Here is a 16,022-nt window from a genome sequence, read left to right on the forward strand (position 1 = left end):
ACAAGGCTCAGTGCTGGGTCCTGCACCTGGGTCATAATCACCCTACCCAATGCTATGAGCTTTGGGCAGAGCAGCTGGAAAGCTGCCTGGAGGAAAAGGACCTGGGAATGCTGGCTGAACATAAGCCAGCAGTGTGCCCAGGTGGCCAAGAAGGCCAACAGCACCCTGGCTTTTATCTGAAACATTGTGGCCAGCAGGACAAAGGAAATTATTACTCCCCTGCACTCAGCACTGGTGAGGCTGCACCTTGAACACTGTGTTCAGTTTTGGGCCCCTCACTAGAAGAGGGATGTAGAAGTGCTGGAGCATGTCCCAAGAATGCTTTGCAGGTTCTGGTGAAGGATCTAGATTACAAGTCTTAGGACAAGTGGCTAGGGGAACTGGAGTTTAGCCTGGAGAAAAGGGAGGCTCAGGGGGGACCTTATTATGCTCTACAACTACCTAAAAGGAGGCTGTAGGCAGCTGGGGGTAGGTCTCTTCTCCCAAATAAAAAGTGACAGGAGAAGAGGAAACAGCCTCAAGTTATGCCAGGGGAGGTCTACATTGGATATTAAGAAAAATTTCTTCACTGAAAGGGTAGTCAAGCATTGGAACAGCTGCCCAGGGAGGCAGTAGAATCACCATCCCTGAAGGTGTTTAAGAAACACATAGATGTGGTGCTTAGGGACATAGTTTAGTGATAGACTTGGCAGTCCTCAGTTAGCAGTTGGACTTAATGATCTTAAAGGTCTTTTCCACCCTAAAAAAAAAATAATCTATGATTCTATCATCAATGTGACCATTTATATGGCAAGCACATTTGGAAAGCCCAAATACTCTAATAAATGGCTTTATTAAGAGCCAGAGCCACCCACTTATTCCTTCCTACGCTCAGGCACCTCACTGGAAGAATTAAGTGTTTTACAGCACTGCATACATTACCCACGCTTGCCAGGAATCATTGTTTAAACCACTACACTATTCTATCATTAAGAGATTACATTTCAGAAAATGCTGTGTAAATCTAGTAGTTTACCAAATCCTTAATCCCATTTTACATGATCTAGCCTTACCACTATTCTCTGCCAGAACCCAACAGGACACCTGGTAACATGAAACCAAAAGCACTGTGTAATACAGTAAAGGAAAAAAAAAAAAAAAAAATCAAAATCCCTTTTGCTTCTCTCCCACATACACAGACTTTTCCAGACTTCTGGGATACAGGGCACTGGTCAGTACTAGAGTTTTGATTATCAGGGGACCGGTAGTGAAACACAACATAGAAAGTTGCACCATAAAAGCTCCCAATTACGGTTTTCAAACGGCCGGTGAGGCTTTAGCAGTTTCTCAAGGCCGGCAGTTCTGCTGGGCAGGACGCAGGTCGCCTCTGCCCGAGCTGCTGCTGGCAGGCTCTCGCCCAGGCCTGCTGCCCGTCCTGGTCAGAGGGTTGGTGTCGCAGCTGCCGGCGAGAGGGAAAAAAAAAAAATGAAAAAAAAAAAAAATGTTCACACTGGCAACCTGAAACCACCCTAACGCACACTGTCATCGGTTGGAGGTCTGCGAACAGCTGAGTTAGGGATTTAGGGATCTCTCCAAAAACGCACCTAAAGGAAAATTCTCCAGAAAGAGGTGGTTCAGGAGCAGTTTATTTACAGGTTCTGGCAGCTGGATTTAAAACCGTTTTTACTAGCGACAGCGGTTCGGCTAAAACACCCTCATCAGCGGCCCCCGGCGCTCGCCGCCGCGGCGCACCTGCCTGCGCTGCCAGGGCCAGGCTCCCCGTGAGCCAGCCCACCCCCCCCAGCCGTAACGAAGCCATGCCGCTGTTAGGCGGGCCCCAGGGGGGCAACGAAGACGCCCGAAGCGCCAGAGAGGCCACGGGGGCCGGGACGGCCCAGTCACCGCCACCACCGGCGACGCCAGCGGAGAGGCCCGCGGCGGAGGCCTCCTCGCAGCGGCCCGCCCTACGCGGCTCTGGAGGCCCCGCCGCGTCCCGACGGCGGCTCCGCCCGCGGTGGAGGCGCCTCCGTCGGAAGTGCCGGCACGAAACCCCGCTCCGGGTCCGTCCCCCCCGCCGCCACCGGGGCGGGAAGCGGAGCCGCCCCGGCGCTGGCTGAGGGACGGCCCCCGCCGCGACGGGGAGGGGAGAGGAGGGAGGGGGAGGGGACACCGCCCGCCCCGCCGCTCCCCCCGCCCGCCCCGGCGCCCCCAGAGGCGGGCGGTCGCCGCCTGCTCGCCCGCCGCCCCTCGCCCTGCCGAGGAGGCGCTCCCCTCCCCGCGGCACAGGCCTAGGCCGCCGGCGGGCGGGCCGGGGCGGGGCGGTACCTGCGCTGGAAGTCCGACTCGAAGGGGGCCAGGTAGGGGTCCCGCTCCAGCAGCTGCGGCAGCTTCACCGGCTGCGGGGACTGCGTGCAGGTGGCGGCCGCCATCTTGCCCGCCGCGGGATCCGCGCCGTGCCGCGCCGCCGCTATATACACTCGGGGAGGGGGGCCGGGGAGGGCGGGCGAGGCGCCCCCTGCCTCTCACCGCCCGGCGCCGCCCACCGGCCGGGGCAGCCCGCCGGGGCCGGGAGGCGGCCGCCTCCACCGCCCCTCCCCGCCCGCCGTGCCAGCCGCCCGGGCCGCGCCGCGGTGCCCCCGCCACCCCCACCCCCCCCCGCAGCACCCGTGGCGGCGGTGTCGGTGTGCCGAGGGGGCTGCGGGAGCCGAGGGGCGAGCGGATCGGGGGCACGCTGCCTCCCCTCGGCGCGGACGAGCGAGCGATTTGGTGTCGCTGCCCCGGCTTTGCCCGCAGGGGTTGGTAGCGCGCAGGGGGGTGGTAAAAAAGCCCTTCTCCGAACGGCGCGGGGTGCCGGCGCGGGCGGGCCGGGCCGGAGCCGCGGCGCTGGCGGAGCCGCCCCTGGGGGGAGGGAGGGAGCGCCGGGGCCTTCGCCGCGGGGCCCCGGGCGGCGGCCCGGAGTGCGGGTCTGAGAGGCTGGGCGGGGGTGAGGGGCGAGCTGCGCGCCGGCGGTACGGCGGGGAGGAGGTGGCGGTGGGAGCCGAGCCCCCGCGCTGGGCAGGGCAAGGGCCGGCAGGAGGGGGTGTCTGCCGCCGCTCGGCGGTCCCCGGTTTGTTTTCTTAGTGCCACTTTGATGTCTTTTGTCAGTGTGTCTGCTGCCGGGGGAACTCTGCGTTCCCACACGCACACACACGCAAAAATAACAAAAAAACACATCACCCCCCCCACCCCCCCTTCCCCTCCCGCCAGATTTGGTGTCATCATGAGTGCTGGAATAAATTTCTGGACTGTTTCGTAGGGTGCTGGCGTGCTCACAGACGAGCTCAGCAAAACAAGACTCCGGGGGCATCCATGAGTTCTCATAAACACCGTGTCCGAACAGCAAAATGTCGCTGTACCGGACACATAACGAATCCTAAACAAAGTAAGATTAATTCAGCTGATCCTGATGTAGCTCTAAATGCTGAATAGCACAGGTAGATTGCTGTGGAAGTTTTTGACCTAATATCAGCATGTCTGGTTTTTGGATAGGCCACCAAATATCCAAGGCAACTAATCACTAGCCTGACCATGCCTCTAGGCCAGCATTTAAGCACTTTTATTTAAGGTCCAGCAATTTTGCTTTGTTTAGACATGTAGTGAGAACGTTTATTTAGAGGCCTCTTTTGAATGCTTTTCAGCCAGGGTTTATAAACTTTTTAGCTCCTAGATACTTTTCCTCATTTCCACAACCGTCTCTTAAATTTTTATCCTCAGTTTGTAGCTCATCTCCCCTATCTTAGCTTCCTCTGAATTTTAGCACTGCTTTGCCTTCCTGTCTGCCAGATAACTAACAGCACAGCATGTAATGAACACCAGCAATTCATTTATTACTTTATTCAACACTGGCTACGTGAGATTTTCCATAATTATTTGTTTCATCAACAATATATGTTTAACTATTTCCTTCCTTCAAGCAGTTTCTAACTACGCATACAAAAATCCAAGTACTTTTGTCCTTTTTTTTCCTTATGGAGTGCAACAAGTATTCCCAGTCCGAAGAATGTGTAGGGCAATGCTCATAGTGTTTGCTATAGCAGTTGCCACAGCAGGAGCCCCAAGTGGTTTTTGCTTCCTTATTGAAAGCTGCGATAGATCAGGATTATTTTTTTCCCCAGTGTCTACCATTTCTTCAGGCTCACTTGAGACTGAGAACCTGTTTTTAAAATTACAGGTGCTTCTCAAAACTTCCTGCATGGCAGTGCTTTCAGTGCCTGTGCTAAACCAAAATTTAACAACTCTTGCCATCTTATTCTTGCTAATTGCAAACTGTGTGTATCATGTTCTTTTGCGAATGTGTCACTCATTCTCACAGTTAACTAATCTGGCAAACTAAAAGGGGAGAAATTCCAGCTGCTTATCAAGAGCCAGGAAATTGGGGTTTTACAATAGTTACGTGTTACCTGTGCTGCTACTTTGGGGCTTCCAGGTATTTGGTACTGGAGAGTTCGCCTGCTGTTGAAGTGGAGGTAGGAGAGCAATTCACTGTGATTCACAAACCTAGGAAACAAGAGCTTCACTCATAGCACAGTCTCTTTGGTTGTCTTCGTTGTCAGGAAGCTCAAGCAAGTTTGCAGCATCATTTTTACCTGTTTGGCATAAACAAAGTAGAGAGATTTATAAATCAGCATTAGCAATTGTGTAAACAGTAGGAATATATCTGTGACTTTTGGGTTCTGAAAGACAGGGACTCCTTTTTAACCTTTGGGAGATTTCCAGTTGAAATGACATAGTATTCAGCCTCACATCCAAGCAACCTTGAACTTCAGGAAGTTAAACTCTGCAAACAGGCCCTGTCCCTATAATAGAAAAAGCCCAAATGCTACATTTAACACTCTGTGAACTGGGAAATTGATAACCACATCATTTTTATCTACTCATGTTCCAGTTTACAACTTGAGCATGATTTTATTTGCCTGCTTTGTCACCAGTAACTCAAAGATACTAAGGCATATATTGTTGTGATCATCCGTTACACCATGATCTAGCTGAGACTCAAAAGCCGAGACTGGCTTTCAGGAGACTGCCATTTAGTCCTCTACCTGGAGGCAAAAATGGCAGTTCAAACAATGAATATTGTCCCAACAGCTGAATGCATCTTTGTGCATTTGTCAGAGATCGATACAAAGCTGGCAGCTGCTGCTGCCAGCAGAAGTAGGAAGAGGAGGACTGCAGTAACTGCTCTTCTGCGGGACAGCAGTGGATCATATAGGAGTGAAGTCTAAGCCGTGTGTCTGACACTCAGTTACCACTGAGGCTGAAGTGTATCAATCTGCTCCAGGTTTTCAAAGGATGCTCATGCTTAAGTTATGTATATTTTAAAATGTTGCATAGAAATGCTGAGCAGGAACTGTTTAGTTACAATTATTATAATATCAATTTAGGGGTTTTTTAATATGCAAAGTTCAAATAGAAATAAAAGTTTTGCATTAAAGAACATTCAAGATCTGGAAGGCATTGAATAAGGAGAAAAATGGCTACTCTTGTCATGCAGTGCCTCCATTTTGATTCACTAATATTTTGCATTTATTTTGCAAAAGATAACAGAGATGCTAAACTGTAGGACCTGGGTTAGGAATTTTTTTTTTTTCTTTAAGGCACTGGTTCATATTCTCCCCTATCAACAGTGACGATTTCTATCTCAGCTAGAATGGATCTACGTGGTCTGTGGCTCTTGCGGAGCCAGTTCCTGAGCTCCAGGTGCTTCTAAACCAAGTGGCTCAGAGCAGACCTGGACCCTGGTCCTGACCTGGCTCTGTAAGACACTTCCAGACCTGTCAGTCATCTTTGGGGTACAGGATTCTGCACTACAGCTGTTATGCACTACTGCTACTTTCTAGGCTGACCCAATCCCACAGGTGTGAGATAAATAGCTAGTTCATACATGAGTTACAGTGTGGTTCCTGCCATACCGGTTCTGGGATTGCCCAGTATATGGTGAGGGTTTTCTGGAGTTATCTTCGAGCCTACAGGGAGAGAAAGAGTCCAATGGACAAGGGTGATGTATGCCCAGTTTTTATTCCAATATAGGCGTAAATGGGGCATCACAAACATCCATCCCTGGACACTACAGTGTGGTCCCAAATACCACAAAGTACTCATTAACCTATTTCATCAGCTGTGCTCCATTTTAGCTGAGGGCAGTCCATAGACTCTTAGTTTCATCCATCTGAGAAGACATAGCAGGTACCAAAGACAGCAAAATATTTTTAACTCTGCTGCTGAGAACATGTAAGAATTACCAATTTCTCAAAGTGACAAGGCACAAGGCATGTCCTTTGTATGTTCCCAACTCCTCCCAGTTCCTTTTCCTGAAAGCCTTCTTAGATCTAGGTGTGGTTGGCCCACTTTGCTTGCTTACATGTGAGAAGATGTATGCATTTTTTATTGCCATTGCACCTTTTGATGTCAAAGATGAGAAGCAGTCCACAACCAAGGACTGAGACACACAGGAACACAAGGTTTCCCCTGTACTTGTACTGGATCCCACAGTGGGCACTATCAAGAAAAGGTGTTCCTGTGGACAGAGGTGGCTGTTCAAAAAAAACTGTGTATCATTATTCCAGAAGAATGGATTCTTGAAGTATTCCCTATGTCCTTTATAAAGATGTCAGACATCTGAGCATGTTACAGTACACTTTGCAGCTTCCCACCTTTGGACTGATTACTGCAAGTTAAACACGTAACACACAATGGAGCTCGAAATTTGAAGGAAAACTAGTTTATCTTGCCACATTGGCCAGCCACACTTACCCCTATTATTTGTTCAAGAATCCATAAGGAACTAGTTGCATAGTTGTCATCCAGATCCAATACAAATGCCCCCCTTAAAAAAAAAAAAATCGTTTATCTTGGTAGTCTTCTGAGACAGGTCAAACATGGGGAATGGAGATTAAACAAGCTACTTATCCCTATCTTTGGATTCTCCAAGGTGAGATACATAGGAGAAAAAAAATGGTCAGTGTTGCACAGCTGCTGCCAGAGCTAGACCTCAGCAGCATGTAACAGTTCCATAATTAAAACTGCACTTCCAGCAAGGATTCAATTATGTGATTACATATGAAGAACAAAGCACATATCCTTAAAAACTGCAGCAAACATTCCAAGAATCCATTAGTACATCTGTTAATTAGTTTATAGGTTTGGGGGTTTCATTTTTTGATTTGAGTCTTTTAAGAAATGGAGGCTGTTCACTGAGGCTGTCTTCTAAGGTCTTACCTCTGCCCTGGCATGGTATCAGGAGCTTTAAATAACAACACATCTTTAAAAATCAAAATTAGTGTACTATCTGAAATACTAAAAAGCCAGTTTCAGGGTTGTCAAATTCCAGTAAGGGCAGCTAATGGGAATGCCATTTGCACTTACCATTCAGACCAAAACGAAAACACATTCCAACAACCTGAATGCCCTAGATAATGGCTGCTTCTTGTGTTCACAATATTGCAGTATTATTATGATTTGGTGTCCTTATTTTGTATAACAGAGTATCAAAAACATGTAAATATCTTTCAGTTATTTACACAGTAATCAAGACACTTCAAAGTGTGATACCAATTAAATATCAGCAGATGTAGAACAGTATTTGTTGTGAAAATGCCTGAGCCTCACTAAAAAAAGGATTTAATTTAGCAGAAACTCTTTAGTTTCAAGTAAGAATTTGTGAAGCACTTTACAGACACAAAATACAGAAAAGCTTTAGGAATATTGTAATATTTTTGGATGTATATACTCTGTTGTATTTGTGCCTTGTATATGTATTGCTCAAAAGTGATTACTGCCAATAGTACCAACCTTCTGCAGCTGCCAATACTGCTGATTCCTGGTATTTACATACGTGTTTATGTCTTGGGGGAAGAACATAAAACATTTGGGATTCTCTCCTTAATGCCATACCCACAATAGTTGGTAACTCACCACTGTCTTACCAATGTGTGTTTCTCTCTAACACTTAGCAAATAAGTAGCTTGAGCTCTCCAGAATAGTTGTCCCAGAGGAACGTGCCCACAATTACTGCAGTGGGCTTCTGTAACAATCTGTTGGTATTAAACAGCTGATTAATACTAGCCAAATATTGTATGGTTTATATCCAATACACTTCAAATTAAGAATTAACCACCACCGCTTCAGCAGCAGTTTTGCTTTCTTGTTCGTTGGCAGGTCTTTCCTAAAATCTCTGAGAAATTATCTTACCTAGGAGGTTTCTTCAAGGCTGGTTGCGTGGTCTCACATTCCTCCCTGAAACACTGTGGGCATTTAGGCTGTCTGGCCTTTTACTCAGAAAAGAAAGTGAGGTTGCCAGGTATTGGTTTGGAGGGTAACACATCTAATCCGGGGGGAGGTCAAGTGAGGTGAGAAGAAAGGAGGAGATGCATATTGCTAATGCTCTGACAGCTCTGTCAATATAAATCCATTAGTATGTGTAGGACTATTTTAGTTTTCAAAAAGCAGCATAGTACCTAAGTCACATTCATGAATTTTAGTGTGCACTGGGTTCACCACAGTAAAAGCAGATGAATCCAGTGCAAATCATGTGTGAAATGCAGAGCTTTTGGAAGTCCAAAATGGTTTCCGCAGACAGTCTTTTAGGTCCTGGCAGTATTAATTGTGGTTTAGTTTTTGATGGCAGTCGGTGGGAATTGCCCGAATCAGTTCTCAGGTGTGACCAGTAGTGTTTTGAATGAACAGAAAGACAGGGACAAGATCCTTAGTGCTATGTTCAAAATCTTGCTGTAGGCAGAAGAGAACGCCATATATAGAACTAGGAATTTACTGTGAATCCAGTAAATATTTTAACAGTATAATTGTTGAAATTATCTGATTAATATGGGAAAAACCCCACCCTCATTAATAGTGCAATTTAACTTGTTATAAAGAAAGCTTTCTAGCACCTATGCATTTTCTTTTACTGTCATGCCCCCCCTTCCTGGTATGCCTCTGGGTCCTAAGGCTGACAAAGTCTTCCTTGGGCAGATGGGGGCATATGTGTTAACGACAATCTGCCACACACAGCCTGATGTTCACTCCTCAGTTTTTAGGTTCTCAGCTGAAATCTGACAACCACACAACAGGCTTTCCCAGATGTAGTTGACGTTAAGGATGCTGTTGGTCATGCAGGGACTGCCCAGGCCTGTCAGATCCTTTCTCCCAGTGGTACTCACAGACACAAGCTCACATGGGTTTAGCAATAGTCACTTGGGCGCTAGGCAAGCAATGACAATGGCAAAAAAATCACATGTACAGGGGTAAAATTACCCTTTTTGGTAGATGGTCTGCTTAACACAGGCTAGTCATTACGTGAGTCCAGCAGAAATGTTGCAAACTCTGTGATGACTCAAAGCTTTTTAACAGGGCTGAATGGTGGCTCTTGAAAATGACCATTTTTTCCTGTGTGGTCTTGTGTGATGGTAACACTTAAGGGTCTTAAGCATATAATGATATATAACCATTGTAAAAACACCAAAGCTGGTATAAACAACTAAAATTACAACTGTAGGGTGTAAAGCTAAATTCAGGTTTCTGTAGATGTTGGAAACCATGGTCTTACTTTCAAGGTAATGATGTAATTTGTATCTTTACATTGCATGTGTGCCTATCACTGGGTGTGTTGCACAGTGAGATAGTTCACTATCATTTCTGGATGTATATTGAACATAAGCAAATCCTACAATGACACAGTGACTGGAGCAATTTCATAATCACATCTTGGTCATATTCTGATCTAAGCAATTGTCAAAACATTGAAAACTAATATCCTTACATATGTAATGCATGTCTTGAGGTGTTGTTTTTCTGGAATATGCCTAAAGATACTATGAAGAACATCTATCATGTTCAATAATCCATCTTCATATGTGCACACCTCTGATCTCAGAAATGCTATAGTAATAGATCTCCAAAGTTACCTGATTAGCTCTAGTTGAATAATTAAGTACAGTTTTGTATTATAAACATAAGTAACATTTTGTTACCCGGTCAGCTTAGGGACTCCTGATTTCCACCATTTTCTACATGTCTTTAAAATATCCCCAGTTCAGTAAGTGAAGGCGCAGTCTTCACAGTCCCAATGGTACAGAGCTACACTTACAGATAGGCAATTCATTGCTGTAGGTATTGTATTGAACGCAACACAGTTTTCCATAGGAAATATTTTTATACCTTGATGATTCACCTTTTCTTCCTAGAGCACTCAAAATTCTGTATTTTGTAAAGATAGAAAGCTTCATACAAGATAAATGTGCATCCATGCACAGAGACACATTTTTGTTAGGAATATAGATATTCATAGGTTAGCAAGAAGTACGTCTGTCTTCACACAGAGAAACAGATTTTCTCTTGCTTGGAGGTGAATCCTTTAGGTTGGATCCTTTGTCTCTTATTACCTAGGTTTGTATTTTGCTCTTGTTTTTAAACTTAGCCATGGCATTTGAGTTAAAATAAAAGTAATATGACTTTCACTTTTCCTATATGCATGTATCATAATAAAAATATGCAGTAAACGAAGCAATATGCAGCTTACAATGCATACATTTGGAAGGGATTGCTTATACTGTGCTATCTGTGGAAGATAAAATAAGCAAATATTATTATTAATAGTTATGTTAGTTATTCAGGCTACAGCACCTCCCTCTGTATGAGTTTGTGAGGATATCCAGGATAATTAGCTGCATTTCTGTTTCCTGATTACTTTAAGTTGAAGTACATAGTAATGGTATCTATCTAATGGTAAACTATCTAGTAAGAAAGTTTACCTCCTATTATTAGATAACTTTAGTAATTCCCCTGTCTGTTTTTGTTTTGCTTTGATTCCATCTCTTCTTTGTAAAAAAGAGCTAAACATTTATAGTTTAATTCAAATAGCAATCTTTACAATTATATGCAATTTTTCATCTTAAGATATTAATTGCAATATGCGGATAACTTTTGGGTTTCCAAGTTAATGTGATCCCAGTTCCATTAGAGAGGTTTAAGGGCTGATGGCACTCAGTCAGCATTCCTCAGTTTCAAACACTCTTCCTTTCTGACGTCTCTTTGAGCCTTTTGTTTATGTCTCAAAATTCTCCCTGGATGTTGGATTCAGTCACCGAATCCTACTCAAGAAATGGTTGATATCACTGCCCCGTCTGATTTAACCAGACACTCAGTGCAGGTATTTCTCACATTTGTGTGATCAGCTCCTGCAGCAGGGTATTGTGCACCAGAAGTCAACACTTCTCAGAGTGGTTCTGGTTTCTCCTGGTTGATCATTCAGCTTCTTTGTTAAGCACTTCATTTGCTTCCTCTGCCTGCTTATTCAGAATAGCCTTCTGAACCGCACAGATCACAACCCGTGCCAGGTATTCGATCTTTTTGCATTATATTATCTTCTCAGGCAACATCCAGGCTCTTCATTTTCCGCTTGTCCTATAGTTCCACCAGGACAGCAGGCCATCCCCAATGATCAGGTTGTACTTTGTTGTTTGTAAATGTGAGGTGTAAGCAATTAATTGCCTTTTTTCATATGCCAGTCTTCAGTTAGTGATCTGGTAGGGGGTAGTTGGAAATACTGTCCTAGTACTACATCTCTTCCCCAGTTTTCTCACATTTCCATGTGTGTGTTTGTGCTGGGTCTGACTGTTCCCTTACTACACTATTTCCTACCACTGTATACATGTATGGACTACTTTTCTGCCTCTTTTTGTCACCTCCCTTTTTCCACTTTTACCAAAGAAGAATATTTGAGAGTAAATGCTGACAAAAATAAGTTTTTACAGTTGCTAAGTCATACACTCTCATAGATTTTTTTGTTTGTTTTTCTTGTTCATTGTTATTTAGTGTTCCCTAGATCACTTCTTCTTTCATACAGGTTGCTAGCTCATTCCATACTGTGCCAGTATCTATAGGCTGTAAAGCTAAATGCATTTTTGTGTCCTGGACATCCTCTACAGCTCTTTAAATGTACCCTGGTCTTAATTCAAAGCTTGTGCATCTCTACTGTGTACAATACTTTTGAACAGAAGCCTGACAACTTTTTTCTGCTTCTAATACATCTCTGCTTTCTTCTGGCTTGTGATCATCCAGATGATACAATCTTTCAAATTCTGGTCTTCCTTTTAAAGCTCAGTGTTACACATCCACTAATAGTAGGCAGTTGCTACTGCAGGAGCTGACAGATTTGCAAGAATCTGAACCTCAAAGACTTAGTCCCTGATTAGTATGCCATTCCCTCAGCTCAGCAATTTCTTCCAGAAAGGAGAGGAGGATGGATGTTTCTAGGAGTAGAGTGGGCATGTCTAGCAAGGGGTTGAATGTGGTTTTCTTCTTCCTTTATTCCCCTGTAGGTGTACCTCATTTTGTCCTATACAGATAAGCCGTAATAAAAGCAAAGCCTGTACTCAGCTGGGTCAAAAGAAAGAAGCAGAGACAGAGATCTCTGATCACCAAGGAATATGATCAGTGGTTTTTAAAACAAGTACCAACAAACTTTGGGCTTCCATCCAGTGTCCACCTATCACCAGCTTTCTCTGACTGCCATCTATTTTCTCTTTCTTTCAGATTTTCAAACTGCATCACAGAGACTGCCATTTACCCAGGCAAGGCTTGCCTGGAGTGAGTCGCAACCAGATCACAGAGCAATGTAATTACTGTTTCTCTGCTTTCATCAGACCATTAGTGATCCTGAATCACCTGAGCTGACCAAAACTCATTGATTTTACTGTAAATAAGATACCTGCCAGGACACAGGAATTCACACCTGCTGCATTCCTGGTCTTCTGAGATGACTATAGGCTTCCACCTACAAAAGGTTTTGCAGAGGGTTAGTTGCTCACTAACATACTGGAAGGCTTCACAGAAGGGGTTGTCCACCTTCTCTACTGATTTGCTACACTGAAAATGTTATGTACTATACCATATACATAGCACTAAGAATTAGTCCAGTAAATATTCTAACAGTCAAAATTATCTGTTTAATGTAGAAAAGCCTAACTTTTCTTACATTATGGTCACCTTTCCAGTGTGCCTCTAGGCCCTGAGGTTGGCAGTTTAAGTATTCCTGGTGCAGAGGGAGAGGGCTTGCTTTGTGACCAGTCATCAGCCCCTGAGGTCTTCACAAGAACAGCAACGATGGTCATGTTGGAGGGCTCCAAGTCCTCAGGCTTGGGTACATTTAGTGTTATATTTTAAACCTTTTCCCTACACCATCTGCTTCCCACTCATTGATTCCCAGCTAGTTTGAATTTTGCACAATATCTTTACTCCAGGGCTCTCAGCAGGTATCTGCCATCCTCTGCAATTTTATTCCACTATTATACAAACATTAACTCTACTAAAATCAGTAGTTTCAGCAATATAAAACTGTGATTCCTTAGTGGAAAATCCAGAAGACAGGTTAGAGAGCAGTGGTTGATTTTTCAAATTCATAGTAGTTTTGCTGAAATACATAGTCAGCGAAGCTGTATAAACTGGAGGTCATTGCATCATTAAGTTCAAATTTGTCATTTAGCTACTGAAGGAAAGCATCTATAAATGGAAGACATCATGAACATTTATAATGTTGCAGTACAAAGGCCCATTTTGCAGTCTGCCTGCAATTTAGTAATTTGTCAATATACAATATAAAAAACTTGAGTCCAGTATCTCTTCCAATTTGTTCTGTTTTTCAGGATTTGCCAAAATTAATGTTACAATTCTGACACAGGCTATGAAAAGCCTTATATCCATGACTGTTGGGGCCATTAGCAAATCAGCTGATTGTATGCTATTCTTTTAACATTAACCAACTGTTCTTAGATAAATATGCTGTAGAAATACTTAAGTATTCAAAATGCTCTGTTGTGGTGAAAAATTACAAATAATTTTATGTCTTGTTTAATTCCAAGTTTTTTTCCTCAAAGAATCTGAAATATGAATTATTGTAGTAGGATAGATGACAATATGTGGACTAGTGGGTATACTGAGTCCCTGGAACACATCTGCCATTTACTTTGTGTCATCACTGACTCTAGTAACACGGTATTCTAGGCAAAATTAGTGTTATATATTTGTGCCTTAATATCAACCTTCTATAAATTTAACTTTTTTTTTTTTTTTATCAGTGGTACAGTTCACTTTCTCTGGTTAGTCAGGTGAGCAGTAGTCAAATACCAACTGTATTAGTACACTATAATGAAGGAATACTTTCAAAAGTCTTTCATGTATTACCCCCATTAAAACTTAGTCTGACAAACCACACTAAGGCCTCCCCTGACATTTTTTCTGATGGTCATTACCTGGCTCTTATACCAGTTGCAGTAAAGACATTTATTTATTTAAATGAAGATATTTCTTCATTCATGAGAACATTGTCTGAATTATTAGAATTATTTGTTCTATCTCCTCCTTCCACTGGTTTAGCTGCACACAGTTAAAATACTGAATTGCTCTTACAGTTCATGAATTATCTGTTGCTTCTTGACCTATGCGCTCCTTCAGCTGTCTCCTGAGTAACTCCTATGTTGTCATCTGTTTCAACACATGCACAAGAAAAACCCACAAAGGTTTCCATCCTGGGAGCTGAGTCATTCTCTAAATCAGGATCATCATCCTGTGAACAAATAATCTTCCTCTGCAGAACTTAAGGGCAAGTATTACCTATGTGATTTTACATAGGATGTTTTAGCTTCTCTTACTTTAAATTACTTGCGTGTCTGACTGAAAAGCACATAATTTAGCAGTATCCACTAAAATTTTCTCTGTATTCATATCATATAGGTTACATAATGCCAAAAATGTCTTTATCCTTCTTAGTTCTGTGTTCTGTTTATTCCTTTATTTTTTAATCAGTTGTCATTTCAAAATATACTTACATCTTTAATGGCTTGATTTTTGTATGTACATCTAATTTCTGTGAACTATTAGTATGTTCCTGTCATCCAGGAAACCTCGAGTTCTCAAGGAACATAACCTCCTCTACAATAAAATATTTTCTCCAATCATACCATTAAAAGACACTCACAGTGAATATCAATCTGTCTTAAGTCATCCAATATACCTAACATTTAAAAGGGCTAACTAATGAGGGCATATATTAGACAACCTGAAAGTGAGGAAAAAGCAAGACCAAGTGTTTGCTTCTTATCTTTTTCTTAACACTATGAAATACCATCTATATTTTTTGTATTTTTAAATGAACAGACTTGCTTTTAATCTCTGTGCTTGCCAAAAATATATACTCTGGTATGTTGAAACCACTCTAGCACTACTACAAGTTATTAACACTATGATTTTTCCTATTTATGTCTAAAATGCTGGGTCATTTGCAGCTCTGAATAAGATTTACATGAAGACTTCTCCAGAGCTCCATGTTTCACTTGTAATACATTGCTTGAAAAAAAACGTTTCGGCTAATTTTGCCAGTGTTATTTTCATGTGTTAGCAATTTTTATGCCCGCTCTGTTTTTATAACTACTGCCTTCATTAAATTTGTAATTGCCAAAATTAATACTTTTTTAGTTTTTTCTCTTGCTTTATTTGCTTTCATGTTTATCTTCTCTTATCACTTGTCCAGCTTTTTTTTTGTTTTAATATGATTTTTTTCTGTAGGTTTTTTTTTTGTTTTGGTTTTTTTTCTTGTGGGGGTTGTGTTGTTTTGGGGGGTTTTTTTGTTTTTTTTTTTTTACAGTAAGTCATGTGGCATTGATATCCATAAAGGAATTTAAAGTTACACAGAAGAAAATTGAGCCCCATGCTGATGGATGAGACAGGCTTTATGGTTTCTCCATGATCTCATTGCATGTTGGTAAAGGGACAGGACTGTGGAATACGAGATACAAGTGTCATCAAAATATTTCCCTGGTTTTGTAAGGAGTTGCACAAGGACTCATTCCTTCTCTGTAAAATGAAGCATGGGTATTCATAACTGTAAAAAAACCCAACACTACCAACAACAGGAAAATAATGCTTGTATGTTGTTTCTTGTTTTTCTATTTTCCTTTCTATAGAATGAAGTATACATATTCCTATTAAAAAAAAAAAAAAAAACCAACTATCAC

General features: G+C 42.9%; 1 protein-coding gene and 1 long non-coding RNA gene across 5 annotated transcripts in view; one reads left to right on the top strand and one right to left on the bottom strand.

The window, feature by feature from the left end:
* The window catches only part of GBE1 (1,4-alpha-glucan branching enzyme 1), a 167,290-nt gene extending 164,738 nt beyond the window's left edge, over window positions 1-2,552 (bottom strand). For both annotated transcript variants that reach the window (XM_055701156.1, XM_055701155.1), the window contains exon 1: window positions 2,305-2,552. In XM_055701156.1, coding sequence (XP_055557131.1) covers window positions 2,305-2,408 — 104 coding nt within the window. In that variant the 5' untranslated portion in view covers window positions 2,409-2,552. The remainder of the gene's footprint in view (window positions 1-2,304) is intronic.
* On the top strand, window positions 678-15,382 carry LOC129735315 (uncharacterized). 3 transcript variants are annotated; one of them, XR_008730749.1, is made up of 3 exons: window positions 766-2,336; window positions 3,275-3,400; window positions 12,547-15,382. It is a non-coding gene; the product is annotated as an uncharacterized LOC129735315 (long non-coding RNA). The 3 variants fall into 3 exon arrangements; XR_008730748.1 differs by lacking the exon at window positions 3,275-3,400 and having other exon boundaries at window positions 678-2,336; XR_008730750.1 differs by lacking the exons at window positions 766-2,336; window positions 3,275-3,400 and adding an exon at window positions 2,639-2,774.
* Window positions 15,383-16,022: the final 640 nt, after the last annotated feature.

The sequence above is a fragment of the Falco cherrug genome, chromosome 2 (genome assembly GCF_023634085.1).
Source record: "Falco cherrug isolate bFalChe1 chromosome 2, bFalChe1.pri, whole genome shotgun sequence".
In the NCBI taxonomy this organism is placed as follows: Eukaryota; Metazoa; Chordata; class Aves; order Falconiformes; family Falconidae; genus Falco; species Falco cherrug.